The 18050-nt window shown below is 37.7% G+C and overlaps 1 protein-coding gene across 1 annotated transcript; it reads left to right on the forward strand.

The window, feature by feature from the left end:
* Positions 1-11332: 11332 nt before the first annotated feature.
* Positions 11333-17708, forward strand: LOC143887372 (inactive RHOMBOID-like protein 8). The gene is made up of 6 exons (XM_077391470.1): positions 11333-11814; positions 15188-15351; positions 15800-15963; positions 16047-16309; positions 16405-16531; positions 17422-17708. The coding sequence occupies exons 1-6, from the start codon at positions 11519-11521 to the stop codon at positions 17542-17544; spliced, it is 1137 nt and encodes a 378-aa protein (XP_077247585.1). The 5' UTR covers positions 11333-11518; the 3' UTR covers positions 17545-17708.
* The last annotated feature ends 342 nt before the right edge of the window (positions 17709-18050 follow it).

The raw sequence follows: 18050 nt of genomic DNA on the forward strand, positions 1-18050 counted from the left end.
ATCTAGTTAGCTTGCAGTCTTCACCTCCCTCCCTCTCTCTCTCTCTCTCTCTCTCTCTCTCTCTCTCATGTCTTTCTTAACAGTTTATAGTCAACACAAGTTGACATTTGATGCTCTAAATTAAGAAACTTAAAAAAATGCCCAATTGCAAAAAAAAAAGGTATAAAAAACGATGTCTTGGATTTCTTTGTTTTTTTAGAATGTTGCATTTAGGCCAAAGATGATAAATGCTCACACTTTATTTACTAAGAGCATCCCCTTTCGGCAGTTTTATGGCTTATAAAAAAAAATGTTTAGCATGGTGGATTTATAGAAACCAAAGATTTGATGATCGATGATCTTTGTGCAGTGGGAATCGAATGTCTGAACACTATCTACTCCCTATTCAACCTTGAGACCAATTGGTGTTCTCTTCCAAATCTTCAAATTCGAGGGGGATATGCCCATTTTTTTTTTAAGTTTTCAAGGAGTGGAATCTCAATAGATTTTATTGGCTTTCATAAACCCTGGACTTAAGGTTAAGTCCCATTGGTAAAATATCCCTTTCTACGCGTAAAATAGATCCTATAACCAGTACTAAAGTTATCTAAATAACCCTCTCCGACTATGTGATTACAACGAATACCACTGTATATATGTACAATTTTCCTCAATAGTTTTTAATTAATATATTTAATAAATTCTTATTTTGAATTATAATGTGGGATTTTTTCCAATTTTTAATGTATCCAATTGTTTTTAGATTTTTTTTTTTCAAGTCAAAGTGCTCCTCCATTTGACAAGCTTAAACAATGTACTTGATACAGGGGCGATGCCAGAAATTTTGCACAAGGGGGACAAAACTTATAGTAAAAAGATATTTTTTAGAAGGAAGGGATATAAAAATGGTAAAATTGAAATTTTAAACTTATTTTCTATCTTAGGGATGATTGGAAAGGGGGGCATATTTTTTTAAAAAGGGGGTAAGTATAAAAAAATATTAAAATATAATGGTATATATTTTTTTCCCAAGAAATTAAGGGGGGCAATTGTCCCCCTTCCCTTTCAAGTGCCATCGCCCCTGTTTGATATTACCCAAATTCTCATGACATCATTATTTGATTAAGCTAAATATAGAATAGTACATTTAATTTTGAAAATGATGTTGATAATTTTTTTATACCAACTCTGCCAAAAAACAAGATTTCATTTTAGCTCAATCAAACATCAAATGTAATCAAAGTAATAATATCTAATTCTTGTGCATCTGCTGAGGCTCTTAACACACTCAAATTAATTCCTTAATGTCAATTAGCTCCACCACAATAAATCCCAACATGTACATTTGTCACTACACCATGTGGTGCTATGTCTTACACCAAAGAGTTTATCCCATTGGCTTCTTTAGTTAAGTATTATGTGTGGAACTTTGGTGCATACCAACATACATAACCACATGGTTTCGTTGAATTACTTTATGATCCTCCATATATTTTTATACTCCCACATGTTGTGAATGAGTATGCCTAGCATGAGATACAAACACAACACACATCTATGCATTTTTTTAATCACAAAGAGTTAACTATCTTCATGAGTTAATCGCTTCAAATAAACCTTAACATTATAGTCAAGGTGCCACATTTAAGCCCTGTTCGTTTGAGGTTGTGACTTGATTGTGGGGACCAAACCGATTATTGAACCACATTTAAGCCCTGTTCGTTTGAGGTTGTGACTTGATTGTGGGGACCAAACCGATTATTGAACTCAAAATTAAATGTAATCTTGAGTCCAATAATCGGTTTGGCCCCACAATCCGTTGTCACAATCTCAAATGAACTGGGCCTTGGTATTTAATGAACTTGTCTCATTTCACATTAATTTGTTTAATACCCATTCTTGACTCACTAAGGCCTTGTTTGTTTTAAATTTTGACAGCTGATTGTGAGTTCAAAACTGATTATTGGACTCAAGACTCTATACTAGACATAATTTTGAGTCCAATAATCAGTTTTGGACTCAAAAGGTTGTCAAAATCTAAAATGGACAGGCCTTAAATGTGAAAATATAGGTCCCAAATGACTTAGAGGTTTTTAAACTATTCCATCGGGTGCAAGAAGAGAGGACTCTAGAGTCAGCTTCGAGACTGCATTCTTACCAATAAGAAGGAAGAAAGAAGGAGCCGCTCGTCCTGGTAAACGAAGTATGCTTTGGTATTGAATGGTAAAATAAGAGATAAGTGAGATTACTAATAGTAAAATTATCTTACAAGGTCACATAAAATATCAAACAATCATGGAATGCGCGCATATATAGATGGGTGTGTGCACTAAATCAACTAAAAGGGACACCTTGTACACCAAGTTGTGGTGTAGAAACATTCATCCACTCTAGTACACATAGGAAGGTGTCAAATACATATCCATTTGCAATGTTAACAATCTTGAATTCTTGATAGTGGAGTCAGCCATATATCCACTCTTCATTTTTAAACTTTTCTAAGTTGCTTTTGGAGGCTGTTATACTTCCCAAAATGTCCTCTATATCCAACTTAAAAAGAAATTAATGAGTGTAGAGTGCCGATATCAAACAAGGGTGTGCATATACGTGTAGCTAACTTAGCTACACTGACGGCTTAAAATACAGTGGGCCCACATTATTTGGGTGATCCAAACCATTCATTTGATAGGCCCCCATATTGATAGGGTGTGCCCAAAAAATCAGCTCCATCGGATTATCTCAACCCTTCAAACTGTGGAAGCAAAAATGGACAGATTTGTGAAGGTTTTTACATGTCCATTTTTGCCTCCACAAATCTTAGGGTTGGGATGATCCTATGGAGCTGATTTTTTGGGCACACCTTATCTATGTGAGGGCCCATCAAACGAATGGTTTGCATCACCCAAACAATGTGGGGCCCACTGTATTTTAAGCCGTCGGTGTAGCTAAGTTAGCTACACGTATGTGTAGCTACACTTTTCTCATATATATATATATATATAGAGAGAGAGAGAGAGAGAGAGAGAGAGAAAGAAAACGGTTCCTACACATATGTGTAGATAAGTTATCTACACACTAGCTTAAAATACAGTGGGGGCCACATTATTTGGGTGATCCAAACCATTCATTTTTAAGGCCCTCACATAGATAGGGTGTCCATAAAAAATCAGATCCATAGGATCATCCTAACCATTCGAACTGTGGAGGCAAAAAATGGACTAATTTGTGAAGGTTTAAAGACATCCATTTTACATCCACAAATCGTAGGGTTGGGATGATCCTATGGATCTGATTTTTTGTAGACACCCTATCTATATAAGGGCCTTTAAAATGGATGGCTTGGATCACCCAAACAATGTGGGCCCCCACTGTATTTTAAGCTAGCGTGTAGAGAACTCTCTACACATATGTGTATGAACCGTTCTCTCATATTATATATATATATATATATAAGAGTTTTTATATGGTGGCCGACCGTCAAGTACCATCAAAACGGTACCCCCCTTGATATTTGATCCAACAGCTGCCCACTTTTTAAGAGGCTGTTGTTGGATTAAATATCAAGGGTGGTACTTCAAAAGTACCACCTTCATGTGACTTAATGGTCGGGCATCATATAATTTCTCATATATATATATTCACACACATACGCATATTGGACCCTTTTATGGGCTTCTTATACGATTGATGAGCTTATTTTCCGAAGAAAAAATATGAGCGGGCAGAAGCATATGTGGGGCTCTCTTTTTCATGATCCAAATTCCATATCTACTATCCTACTTCTACCCACCCATATTTTTCCTTGGAAGAATATGCACTTCCATGTTCCATCATATACGAACTCCCCTTTATGGGAGGCCATGATGCTATCTAGAATCCTTACCCTATTTTGTTGTCTGTACAAATTCGTGGCCTTTGACTCATTGATGGGTAAGACATAAGTGCCTTTGTTCGACAATCTGCCCATATTTGGACTCCCTCAATCATTTCTATGCTCTCTTGGGAATATGCCTCTTTTTATAGAATTAAATAGAATGTATTGACTATTTAATTAATTAATTGGTTAATCACCCTACTTAGCATTGATCCTAATGTAGGATTGGTACTAGGCTTAACAGGTATGAAGAACTTAGATTAGTTCCTCAGTTATGTTTGGACAAAACAGGGGTGGGACCCGCGCTAACCTTGCTCTCGATTTAGAATATAATTATGTGGAGAGACATAATGTCTTGTGGAACCCGATCAAGAGTGGATATATCCACTCAAACCAAGTTGGGTGCATTGGGAGGTTGCCTATGATTAACCATAATTTTCTTTCTTTTATTCATGTCCCTTGGAGTGCCAATGATCTTGGCTAAATCCTGCACATTGAGAGACTCGGTTTACTCAGGGTACTCTCTCCCCCATTGAAGTGAATCTGTGATCTCTTTTAGTCAAAAAAAAAAAAAAAAAAGGTGCATTGGGTTTGGGCTTTTGACATTTGTGAGAGACAGGTCAAGATAACCAGTCTCATGACAATCCAATCGATCTCTTCTCTGAACCAACATGTGATATACATGATTTTCCGTGCATATTCGCAAGCCCCACTCCATGATTTTGCTCTATACTTCTACAATTCAAGTTACACCTTAGGCCGTGTTTTGGCAACCATGGAAATTTTGTTTCATGGAATATTAGTTTGCCAAGTGGTGAGATTAAAGTAGGGAGAAGGAGAAAGTGAGAGAATTGAGAGGGCACGAATGAGTAGATGGTGTGAAGTGGCTAAAAAGTAGGGAAAACAAAACTCTATTTTGAATAGGTTTTTGCTTTTCCCGTGTTTGAACCACTTCTCACCCCGCCTCAGTAGTTAACAAAAAAAAAAAAAGCGTTTTATTGGGCTGCCGTTTAAAACTTGAAACGAATAAAACTCTCTCTTTTAGGCAAACGTTTTAAACACGTTTAAAATGCGTTTTAAAAACTTTTTTTTTTTTTGCCAACTTTCCAATTTTATATACAAAAAAATTTCTTGGCTGCAAAAAATGGCCTTAGTTTGGGTGTTGTGCTACTTTAGATTCAGTCAATAGGCAGACCCTGGACTAGCCGAAATTTGCACCATTAACGGGAGTTTTGTGCATTGGGTCTACATCAGATAGGCCTATGGAGAGGGTGTTGTGGTCAAATGAAGAGAAAGAGAGCAACTTTCAGTCTAGTTGGCCTATGTTAAAGAGAAGGGAAGATAACAATAAAGGGGAGGTTTATTGTTATTAGAATGTGGTCCAAGGGGAAGCAATAGGCACCAGCGTAGTACTTTTGATCTTTTAATCATCTGTTAAAGGAGTAGGGCTAAGGCCAAAATTAAAGAAAGACAATTGATTTGAGCCAAAAAACGCCAAGTTGGTATAAGATAATATGGTGTATATTAAACACTAAAAGGTGCTTTGTTAATTTCTTCGAGAAACCCGCATTTATATGGCATAAAGTAGAAGATATAAAAAATTTCCGGGGTACTGAAGAAATGGTCGAAATCTCTACAATCCAATGGATAAAAATTTTGGGGGCTTCTAAGTCTGACATTTTAATTAGTTGGAAAGAAGTTGCTTTCTATAGAGTTGGAGAGATGGAGAAGATGATAAGGCCATGTTTGATGCATTGAATAGTTGTAGGTTTTGAATTGTGGCCCATTTGGTGTCTCAAACATATGTGGTTTGTAGTAGTTCATTGAGAGAAGTTTCACACAACTCTTGTGGGTCTCTTGACCAAAAGGGATCATCTCTACCTCTTTAATGTTTCCAATGTCATTTTCTAGTTGTTTTACTAAAGGGAAGTGATTTATTCGTCCCCTTTTCTTCCTTGGGCCAGCCCCCTCTAGTGTGTTTATGACTACTATTTTACACTACAAGCGGGCGGCCCAAGGAAGAAAATGGGACGAATATATCATTCCCTTACTAATTTAGTTAAATAGTGGTCATCTTTGAGCTGGTGATTCCAGAATTTCAAGTGTGCAGTGTGCCCGTGAGTGAAAATCGATTGATTAACCACTCTCTCTCTCTCACACACACACACAATCGCGGGACAAGGTATGTTTCTCAACCATACAATACAACTTAAATATCACCTGAACAGTGTAGAATTGCATCCTTATATAATATAGGATGTCATCCAAACAACGTAAAACCTATTTCAACAAAAACTTTTGCACTTTTTACAAATTTCAGTGAATTTGATACTTTCAGCAAAATAAAAAACCACATATCCAAATGAGCCCGTAGAGGTATCAGTGCTCTTGAATTTTGTTCCATATCTCCATAGTCAATTCTTGAGGGCATGTTTGGCAGCGTCAAGTAATTATTATGGAAACTTTTTTCCTTTGAATTTTTAGTGAAAAAATTTCCCAAGAAAAAAGAATACAATTATACCAAGAGTTGTTTCTTTCAATCTTTTTTATGATAATTTTTCATTAGATAAAACATTTACCTAAAGAAATGAGTTATGCTGTGAAACAACCAATTACTCTAAAAGCTTAAGCCGTTGGAGATGACGTTATTTAATCTTTTATACTTTAACACTCCCCCTCATGTGCGGCCCCACATTTTTAGGGTTGTCCTACACGTGGCACATGTAGCCCCCCTTTTGAGTTGGCCATTACATGTGGATTTTTAATATCAAGGAGTTTTGAACTCGGGACCTTTGCTCTGATACCATGTGAAACAAGCAATTACTCGATCCGAAATCTTAAGCCGTTGGAGATGGTGTTATTTAATCTTTTATACTTCAACATATGGAACATTGGAATTTTATTTTCATTGAAAAAGCATGAAGTTTTTCATTGTAGCAAACATTCACTAAGTATTGATAAAAATCATGTGAGATTAACCCAAAAATTAATACCAATATGTTTTGGGCTAATATATATGACTAATGTTTATACGTAGGCCATGCTTGGCAGCCATGAAAAATAATTCCATTGATCATTTATGGGCTCAATTGTGTAAGGGGTGGAGAAAGAGAAAGACAGAGAGATTTGAGTCAGGGTGGAGATAGCATAAAAAATCCCAAAAAACTAGTGAAAAAAAAAAGGGGTTTCTCCCTCTCCTAACTATCTCTCACAACTGGCCAAACATATATTCTATGGAATATTTTCTCATGTGGCCAAACATGGCCTTAGATTTAACACTACAATGTATAAACACAACCAAGAAGATTGTATCTCTTTTACTTGTTCTTTTCTCTTTGCAACCCTCTTAAAAATGAGAACATATAAACTATTGGTGAAGAAAGCTAAATTCGGGAGCGCAGGAACCTAGGTGCATAGGTATTGCTTTTTTGAGGCATCTAGGAGAATTTAGAAATGGGCATTCCCTGTTTTTGTACTTAAGTGGGATGGAAAAGGAAAGCTCAAATGGATCCAGGGCCGATCCATTTGGTATGGTGTTGAAAGCTTTTCAAAGTGCTACCAAATCCTGACATGAGAGTTTTTTAGTGAGCACCCATGTAAAAAAGCTATAGCACTTTTGCTTCCTCTCGGCCTTTCTTTCTTTCCACTTCTCCTTTTTCTTTTTGGGTCATGATTGAAGATTGGAGATGCTTCTAGTTTCGAAACCAAAGGTCAAGTAACCATCTCTCTCTCTCTTTGCATTTTTAATGGATCGGGCCGGACTAAATGATGGGTCTGACCAAAAAAATGAATAGCCCAAATCTGAATCCAATCCAATTATAAGATAAAGATTTGACTGATAAGTGAATCCGGCCCATTGACACCCTTATGTCTTTGGCGCCGAACGCAATGGACTGTGTGGTGTCATAAAACTGAAAATGTGAAGTCACAAAACCAGATAAATCAAGGTAGGCCCATTCAGCCCATAGGCCAGCCAGGTCGACCTGTCTTACACGGGGAAGAGTGTACCTGGAAATGCAGCCTCATGAAGTACATAGTTGAGACTACATGGCCGGCCCATGGGCTGAATGGGCCTACCTTGCTTTTATCTTGTTTTGGGCTAGGTTGGGCTTTTCAGGTTTAATGAACATTTGGGTCTGGCTAGGGCCCTAGATGATTCCTTAAGTTCCAACCAAAACCCACTGCTGCCAACTAGCTTGGACCAAGCCTAACCCAATCTTTGTCAGGTTTGGGCTGAGTCATAGGTCCATCATGCTACTTTCAGGTAGGCTTTGACCCAGCCCAAATCTAATTGTTTACTCTTTGAGGGTATTGATCGTAGTTGTCAAACTGGAAAGTGAGTGCAAGAAGCATGCCGGGAGCGAAAACGGGAAGTGATGGGTTTAGAAAAGAGAAAAATGCCGGAAGCGAAAATACAGAGAAAATGTTTGGAAAGTGCTACTGAGACTTAACATGGAGCATATGAGGCTCAAGTGAACAAGAGGTACATAGAAAGTGTAGGATTATAGTAATTTCAGGAGGAATGGTTAATCCTTATACTATATATAAAGCGTGAATTAAGGGTTAAATTCTTCCTCACCTTTTCTTTCTTTCCATTTTTATATATAAAGGCAAAATGATGGGTTAAGTTCTTCCACCCTTTGCCGTTATTTCCGCTTGTTTCACACTGCCATAATTCCAATTGTATCCCACATGTAAAGGCATTTGTGTCATATGCCGTTATTTCTGCTTGTGTCCCACCTTTTGATCCACACATCAGCATTACTCTTTTACCATTAACCCCTTTGCTGATATCTAACATGACAAATTATTTGAGGGGAAAATCGTAATTTACATACAAAAAGTAATGACATGGTACTGACAATTACGGAAAAAACTACCAAGAAGAGGTAAAGACATATGACAATGACGAAAAAACTACTTTATATTACTCATACATGACATTTGCAAAATATTGATGGATTGCGGGCACCTGAAGAGGAACAAAAGAAACCCCTATCGATTGGAGGGCTAGGATCAACCTATAGAAATGGTTTTACGGGCACAACCGATTGATGTTGTGTTCCATCACATGGACGGTTTAGATCAACCTATGAAAATATAGAATGGAGGGTCGGATCAACCTATGAAAATTATTTTTGGGGCACAACCTATGTAGGAAGTGGCCCATCCAAAAGAAATTTCTTTTCTTTTTGTCTGGGATTTACACGTCAGCAATTTCTTTTCTTTTTGTCTGGGATTTACACGTCAGCAATTTCTTTTCTTTTTGTCTGGGATTTACACGTCAGCATTATTGTTTTACCATTAACCCCTTTGCTGATATCTAACATCTATCTATATGAGAAATTATTTCAGGGTAAAATCGTAATCTACATACGAAAAGTACCGACACGGGTACGGGCCATACCGTACATTTTAATAGAGTGAGGAGTGTCATCATCAAAATACGGTGAGTAGTGCCATTATAAAATATGGTAGTGAGGACATTAGCACTATATATAATTTTAAACCGTCGTTGTTACTTGGATGTTCCCACGCAGGTCGGGTTCAACCCGAATTTGGGTTGGGTCAGGTTAAGCTTTTTCGCAAATCGGGTTGGGTTGGGTTGGGAAAAATCAACCCCAATTGGAAATAGGGTTGGGTCGGGTTGGGCTGTCGGGCAACCCGACCCAACCCGAAACCCGAATTTGGTACCATATCAAATCGGGTCAGCCCGACCCAACCTAACCCGAATTGGGTCGGGTTAACACCCAAGTTGCACTCCTAATGATGACGAAAAAACTACTTTTCCTTATTCACTATGTGCGGGTCAAATTACAGAAATGTTGATATTACGAATGCAGGACACCTTTGAAAATATTGACGAATTATGGGCACCTTAAGAGGAACAACAATCATGGAAACCTCTATAGATTGGAGGGCTAGGATCAGCCTACGGAAATGATTTTATGGGCACAACCTATTGATGTTGTGTTCCATCACATGGACAGTTTAGATCAACCTATGATGTGGTCTGTACAATTTTAAATGGATAATTTAAATGGATAGCGCCTGCATTGCACGTGCATTTTTACTAGTATAGATAAGAATTACAAGTATAAAAGAAGACTTCTCAACTAATTAGAATTATAAATTTTAGGGATTTACAGTTTCACATATTTTATTCATGTATATTTAATGTTATGTTTTTGGAAAAAAAATCCACATAATTTTCATTTGAAAGTAAAAATGACTTATCAAGTTTTAAATGCATTGTTTTTTTTAAATGCATTAATTTAATTTATTTTTTTTATAGGTAAGTTGGTGTTTGCATAAATGCGTTCTTTCAAAATTATCAAAAAGAGAAAATATATTTTTAGGAAGAAATAATCACCTAAATAGGAAGTTCACTCTCAATTAAGAGGAAACACGTGGAAAGCATCTCCAAAGCGAGTTTGCCCTAAACTTGGGAAGCGAGAAGAACTTAGCTTCCAAAGGGTGTTTTTAGTGAAGCAAGCTTCCCATCCAGGTAGGAAGTTTCTGGTTATTATGGTGCTAGTAACTATGGTATTGATAGTTGCACTTTCAATAATGGCACTCTAATTTTTACTTTGTTTATTTGGTTTTGAATTTTGAGAATTGATTTGAGTCCTAAATTGATTAAAAATTGCGTTTAACTTTGTGTCCAATAATCAGATTTGACATGAGACAATCACTACATGGGTCACCTCATGATGGTCCACCAGATCAAGGGTCCTGATTGTATGCAGAACTCTCTGAGTGGGACCCACTATTAAAATGTCTGGCGATTTGTGATTGGAACTGGTGGCCCACCGGGTCCCAAGATGGGAGTATCAATGCAAAGATTGCACTGTGAACCAAAACATTCGATAGTGAACTTCCGGCCAATTCTGCGTTAACTCATTTGTTTACGTATCATTGATTCGAACATTAACGGTACAGATTCTGTATGGGTTACATCTATGGTGGACCCACAGGATGAACGGTTCTTATCAGCGAAACAAGGGCCCATATATTGAACAGAAATCATATGAGTGCCACCAATTCAGGATGTAAGCCGAGCTACCATCCCACAAGGCCAAAGCCTTTCACAGGGGTTCAGCTCAGGTCGGGTTGGCCTCGACCCGACCCGAGGAACCCATTTTTCCAGCCCGAACCCGACCTGACCTGAATTCCAACCCAACCCAACCCGTGGAACTATTTCTTCGCCTTTTCGCCAATAAATCAGAATTCTTGTGGAGAATGGCAGGATATATGAAATTCTTGAAACCCGAACCCGACTTGACCCGAGTTCAACCCGAACCAACCCGACTTTTTAAGCTACTTAAATAAAAAATGTTGGGTTTCACTCGGGTCGGGTTGCCCAACCCCTCAACCCGAACCCGACCCCAACCCCAACTCAACCCTAACCCTAACCTGACCCGGCCTGACCTTTTTCGGGTTGAACCCCACGGGTTGGGGTTGAATCCGACCCGAGTTGCACCCCTCCAAAACCATGTACATTCAAATAACAGAAAACCAACGGTTTCTTGAAAGAGACACCCTTCTCTTGAACAGTTAAAAACAGGGATACAAGTTCTCAATCCAAGAAACAAAAATCTCTCCTCTCCTCCATTTTCTTTCAAAATTTCAGGAGACCCACCTGCATTTTCCTTAGAACACTCCATGGCAGAAGAACAAAGCATCAGTCTCCAGATCAAAGCGCTCGATCCAATCGTCTTTGAAGAGAATGAAGAATCTCACAAAGAAGAGATATTTTTCTTTGGGTCTCGATTCCAAAGAAAGGAGAACACATGGGTCATTTCCTTCTTCGTTGTGATCCATATGGTGGCCTTCATTGTCACAATGTTCATCAATAACTGTCCCCAAAATTCGCACGGCGATTGTATGATGAAATCTCTTCGCAGATTTTCATTCCAACCCATCACAGAGAATCCTCTCGTTGGCCCATCCTCTTCCACGTGAGTTCTCTTTCCTTCATCTGGGTCTACTTGTTTCTCTTTCTTTCAAGAAATCTTTAGGGATTGTAGTACCTTTTGGTTTTTTTTTTTTTTTTTTCATTTGGGTTTCTTTTTTATCTTGTTCTTTACCAATCATTTTAACTAAATGAGGATTTGGGTGGCTGAAATTTCTGGGAATTCTGTATTTTTGGACGAATATAGCTGATTTTGACAGGGAATGTGAGTTTCTTTTATAGAACTGTCAAGATGACTGTTTCTTTTGCAATGGGAACTCAAAATGGCAAACATTGGATCTTGAACTCCATCTAAAATATGAAAATTTGCAGAATGTTGGGATCTCTGATTAGCTGAATTCTTTGTTAGAGCCATCTTTTTAAGTTGCATGATTTCTGTTCTTATTGGTTTGATTTTTATCTGTAAATCCTATTTTCTTGTCTTTGGCTCTTGCAAGAGTATATGACAAATATGGATGCAATCTGCTGTATTTTTTGCTTCTTAACGATTGACATTTCTGTAAAGTACCAAAGAAATTACATCAATTAGAAAACATAAGCTAAATTCAAGGTTACGCATGAACTCAGCAATTTCTGTGATCAGAGGTGGTGTGTGCTCATTGATCATGGGATTAATTTATCCTTGATGACAAGGAACTTCCAAGCAAAATTTGGACTGAAAACATTGTTCTTTCCCTATTTCAAGGGACATGACACATAATGATGCTCTCTTACGGCCATGGTTTTAAATTTCGGACCAAAATTTTGGATTTCGGTCAACACCGAAACCGAAAAGGCTGAAATCCGAAATTACCGAAACGTACTGAATTTCAGTAGAAATTTTGGTAATTTCGGCGAGATTTCAAAAGAAATATTAATTTTTTATTCCTTTACAAAATTTCAGCCGATTTGGCCCCAAAAACCAACATTTCTCGCGTCTTTACCGAATTTCGTCTGAAATTTCTGGATTTTGGCTGAAATTTCGGTTTCGGCTAGGTCCGAAATATACGCCGAAATCAAAATTTCAAACCATGCTTACGGCCCACTAGCTTTAGTGAAGCTCAGTGAATCCCCATGTTAAATATGTAGAAACCATTTGAAATGTTGGGCGCCTAGAGCCCAGTTAAAATGTTGGTAGTAGTTAAGTATCTACAATAACAGAATTCAGATCACACATGTTGGGGGATTCCACACAAAAGCAAGATCCCACATTGGAAAAGTGTAGAGATGTGGATGGGCTTATAAGGGAATGGGCACCCTCCCCTTAATGGCTAGCTTTTAAGGGTGAGTTCTCGACAACACAGTCCTTAAGCTATAACTGTCCCACCCTACAGAAGCTTCTCAAGTTATTCAGGAAGGATGTTCATCAACTCAAAGTGTTATCTTTTAGATAGCAGAATAAGTAAGAAGCTTGGAAGGTTTGCTTTCAAAGATATTGTGTGGTACATCTGTAGATCAAGAAACGGTCTAATTTTATCTGGAGACACGGGCTTGTGCTATGTTGTCATCTGCTGGAGTTTTGTCTATTTTGGGCCATTAAACTACAAACACAAAGTGTGTAGTTAATATTCTTCTGAATCATTTTAAAGCCGAGGAAAGTGAGAATCGATCTTAGAATGCTTGTTGCTGTAAGCACTGAGAATGCCACATAGATATTTGTGACGTTCGATTTTAATATTTGGAAGTGACAGGAGAGAAGGATTTAGGAGAAGCATGACCAGAGAGGTTAGTAGCAGGAGAAGGATTAGAGGAAGCAAAAGCAGAGGTGTGTATATTTATAAACTGATATGATTACATCAAGATCATATGATGAGACGATAGGGCTACTGGCTACATAATAAGGTTGTTAAGAATTTGAATTTAGATAAGAAACGACAACCCAAGTCAGTTTGACTTACGCCCTGTTTGTTTTGGATTTTGAGAACAGAATGTTGGTCCAGAACTGATTATTGGACCCAAGATTTACGTTTAGTTTTGAGTCCAATAATCAGTTTTGGACTCAATCGTTTTTCAATATCCAAAACAAACTGGGCCTTAGTGTTCCACATATTTTGAGCCTGTCAAAGTTGTTAGTTGAAGTTAAACTCTGCAGGTTGTATTGAAGGAAACCTGGACAGACCAAGCTAAAGTGGTGGTATCTTAAAAGATCTAATTGGAAAGATGGAGACTTGTATCATGATATGCCGTTGTTTTATGGGAAACATAGACCAGTTCTTATTTCTATGATACTTTTGCTAATGGCCTAATAGTTCTTACCCAAGTTCTTTTGAGTGCTATATTCAATTCTTCTCAGGAATGGTTTTCGGGTTGAAGGCGACTTACAAATGTAAGAAACTGCTAAATTGTTCTGAATTCTTGGTAATCCTAGAAAGATGTGATTCTTTGATTAAGGTGTGAATCATAGAACATTCTAGAGTGAGTCTAGTATATTTATCGAATGTGATTCTTTTATGAAGGTCTTCGTGCTTCACCCCCCTTGTACAGTTCCTTTGTAGCTTTGCCTTGTCTTTTGTCTTCATTCCATCTAGCGTTGCAGAAGCGGTAAGTCACCCAAAGTGGAGGGAGACTATGGAAGAAAAGATGGAGGCATAAAAAAAAAATGGAACTTGGGAACTAATTCCTCTTCCTAAAGGAAAGAAACCACTGGGATTCAAGTGTTATTTACAGTGAAGTACAGTGCCGACGAGACAATGGAAAGATAAGGCCAGGTTGGTTGCCAGAGGGTATGCACAAACATATGGTATTTGATTACCAAGATACATTTTTCCCAAAACGAAACCTCTTTCTTCAACCAATTTCTTTCCTTCTTCCCATGTACAACCTTTCATTTTCCTCTTCAAAGCCCTCATATCCAATTTGAAGTTTGGTTATTGTATTGAGTTTTTCTTTAGGAAATTTGTGAATTTTCCTTCTTTAGTCATTTGTACTGCTTGCTCAATTTTGGGAATGTAGGACTGTGAACATTGAGAATCTGATTTTGGAGTTTAGACTTTGGTGTTCAGGGAAATTCAGGTCGTAAAGAGCTCTTGATTTCTTGACATTTTTCCCATTTTAGGTGTTTTTCATTCTTTTGTGTGCAAATGTTGAATCACAAATGGAATTTAAAGTTCATATGTTCTCATTTCTTGTTTTATCTTCAAAAAATTTTGGTTCTCTATCTGTTAGATTCTTGATATATTTGTCATGTCTTCTTTCAATTCCATAGTTAGGAAAGCTTTTTTTGCCAGTTCATGACTCTAATAACTACTTTGGCATACATCCATGAAGGTACACTTGTAGAGCTTAAATGATAATGGAGATGCATGCTTACTATATTGCACAGCTTTGCTATATGTGGTCAGCCCTTTCAATAATCTATTGCTTTGACATTCCTGCTCCAGGTTGATTAAAATGGGGGCTCTTCAATGGACATTGGTAATGCAACACCACCAAAGATGGCGTATTGTGACTTGCCTATGGTTGCATGCAGGGGTCACTCATCTAGTTGTTAATCTATCCAGTGTTATGTTTGTAGGCGTACATTTAGAGCAGATGTTTGGACCATGTGAGTTTTGTTCCCTTATTGTCAACATTATAGAGTTTAGTCACCATTGTGCCTAATGAACCATGAAAAAGAAATGTTTGAAAGGACCCCTGAAGCTCATAAATGCTCAATAATCTTCTAATTAAGAGAAACTTTTAAGAATGTATCTTGTGCTAGTATCATAAAAGGATGGAGCTATCTCATCACGTCGGTTTGATATTCGTCATTGTCATGAAAGATCGAAAAATACAGGGTAGAAACTTTTGCCCAGGATTCTCATGTGGAGCTTTTGAATAGCTTTGCTCCACATGGTTCCTTCCATGTTTTTTTATTTCTTCAGTTCTTTTCAATTGCTTTAAATATTAAAACTTTCTTCATAGTGTCTTACTCTTTATTTCCTTTGAAATTGAATTCATTATATCTTAAAGTGCAAATAATTGATCTCCTTGTTTTGGCTACTGTTTTGCAGTGAGGATTGGAATAATCTACCTATTCTCGGCTTTCCTTGGTAGTTTTCTGTCTACACTTTTTGTCCAGTATAGTCCATCAGTTGGGTCGTCTGGTGCTCTATTTGGATTGCTTGGCTCCATGCTTTCTGGACTTATCCAAAACTGGGGGCTATATGCTGATAAGGTCATTAACCTCTGTCACCAATTTCTCCTTTCTGTTGTTTTAGAATATTTGTAGCTTACATTTCTTTCTCTGCTTGACGGCAGTTCGCAGCACTACTGGCACTATCAGTTGTTGCAATGACCAATTTTTCTCTTGGATTGCTGCCCCACGTGGACAACTTTTCGAACATCGGAGGCTTTATATCTGGTATTCTTCTTGGTTGTGTGCTCCTCTTCACTCCTCAGCCAGGTTGGTTAGATCGAAATAAAGGCATATTCGAGTTTAAAATCAAAAGTTCTGATAAGCTCAAGAAGAAACTGGATAAGCCAGCATTGAGGATTCTTTCTCTAGCTCTATTTGGTGGAGTGTGAGTTTTTGTTGCATTCCGATGAGACAACGTTTCTATTGTCTTGTTGACAACCTACATAGACTAACTCGTTAGAGAGCTTTCCATCGATGCAGGGTTGCAGGTTTATGTGTAGCAATTCTTCACAGGGTGAATGTGAATGAGTATTGCAGGTGGTGTCACTATATTGATTGTATTCCCTGCAAAAGATGGAGCTGTAATGGAAAACCAGGTGGTTGCGAGGTATGTATTCAGTATAGGCAAACATGAAACTGACAAAAACAACATATGCTTTTGGAAGCTGACCAAGATGCCCTTTCTTTTCTAAGAGATTAGTAAATATGCTTTTAAATAATGTGGATCTTATGTTAGAAAGTAATGCACACTGTCAACAACATCTGAGGAAGAGTTTAGTTTCATGGATACTTGGGGGATCAGGGGACCACACTCTGTGGTTGGACTCATGGGGAGAGCAATAACAAGAACTAAGAAGACCTAGCAAGGTAGATAATCTCACTATTTCACCATCTTTTAAGTTCCTTCTAAGCCTAATGTCCCACGACACTTTCCCATTACCCATACCCCTATCTATATAATCACTTACCCTAGACTCGCTATTGGTCACTAACCAGTGTAGGTTCGGAAATGCATGGCACAAACTAAACTCTCCTAGCCAATGGTCTACCCAAAACCGGACCTCATCCCCTCTCCCCACACAACCGAACCAGGGACTTAAACTGGACACGAGGGACACAAATGGACTTCCATTCACCTGAACCTTTTCCTATGACCGGATTCTTACTATCCCAATCCCCCCAACCCCGCCCATCTGAGGAAGAGTTTAGTTTCACGGATACCATGTTTTGATAATGGAAGGAACTCACCTTGTCTTTTCTTTTTTATTTGGCTGGTGAGAGCTTTTTGGGAATTGTGGTAGCCTTTAACAGCTGGTTAAATAATATAAGACATGGTGAGTTCGTCTTATTATCAAAACATGGTAGTGGGAATATTAGTAGTCTATATATATTATCCAGTTGTGTAACTGGTTTGGTTTGGCTTGTTTCTTATATAATCCAGTTATGTAACTAGGTTGGTTAATCTTGCTGGTGTATAATGTTTTTTGTGTAATGCAGGCAAAGGTTAGTGAAGGGAGATTGACTTTGACATGTAAGATTAGTGACAAATTTCAGATTTACCCTTTTGCTGACATCTCACAAGCAAGGGTGGAGGACTTGTGCAGTCAGATCTGCTCCTAAAGCTTGTGAATGGATGTCTGATACATTTTGTTTCTGTGGTTTTGGCAAACCCGAATTCTGTTGTTTCTTTTAATGCTTTAACATTTGTTTCTTCTTTTTTTACTTCTTCCTTTTATGAGGAATGATAATCTGTTGTAATCACTTACACCTAGTTTGATCTATGTGAGCATAAAAAATGCTTTGATCGTGATCAAAGATTATTTCACATGTGAGGCCTGACACATGACACTGGTGATTTAAGTATGCTTACACAAAAAGTCATTTATCTTATTTGTTGGTTTAATCATGTTTTGAGCTCTAATTGGCACCTCTATTTGAATTGCCTGTTTTTGGGGAAAGCATAAAAATATCCTAAAAGCTCCTAAAAACTAGGAAAACAAAAACAAATTAAATATCCTAAAAGCTCCTAAAACTAGGAAAACAAAAAATAATAATTGTAAATAGGTAATTTTTTTCACTAGTTTTTAGGTAAATATGACTGGACATGAGGTACCTAAGAAAATTAT

Source organism: Tasmannia lanceolata, unplaced genomic scaffold (assembly GCF_043159265.1).
Source record: "Tasmannia lanceolata isolate RefF3 unplaced genomic scaffold, GAP_Taslan_0.1 ptg000012l, whole genome shotgun sequence".
NCBI lineage: Eukaryota > Viridiplantae > Streptophyta > Magnoliopsida > Canellales > Winteraceae > Tasmannia > Tasmannia lanceolata.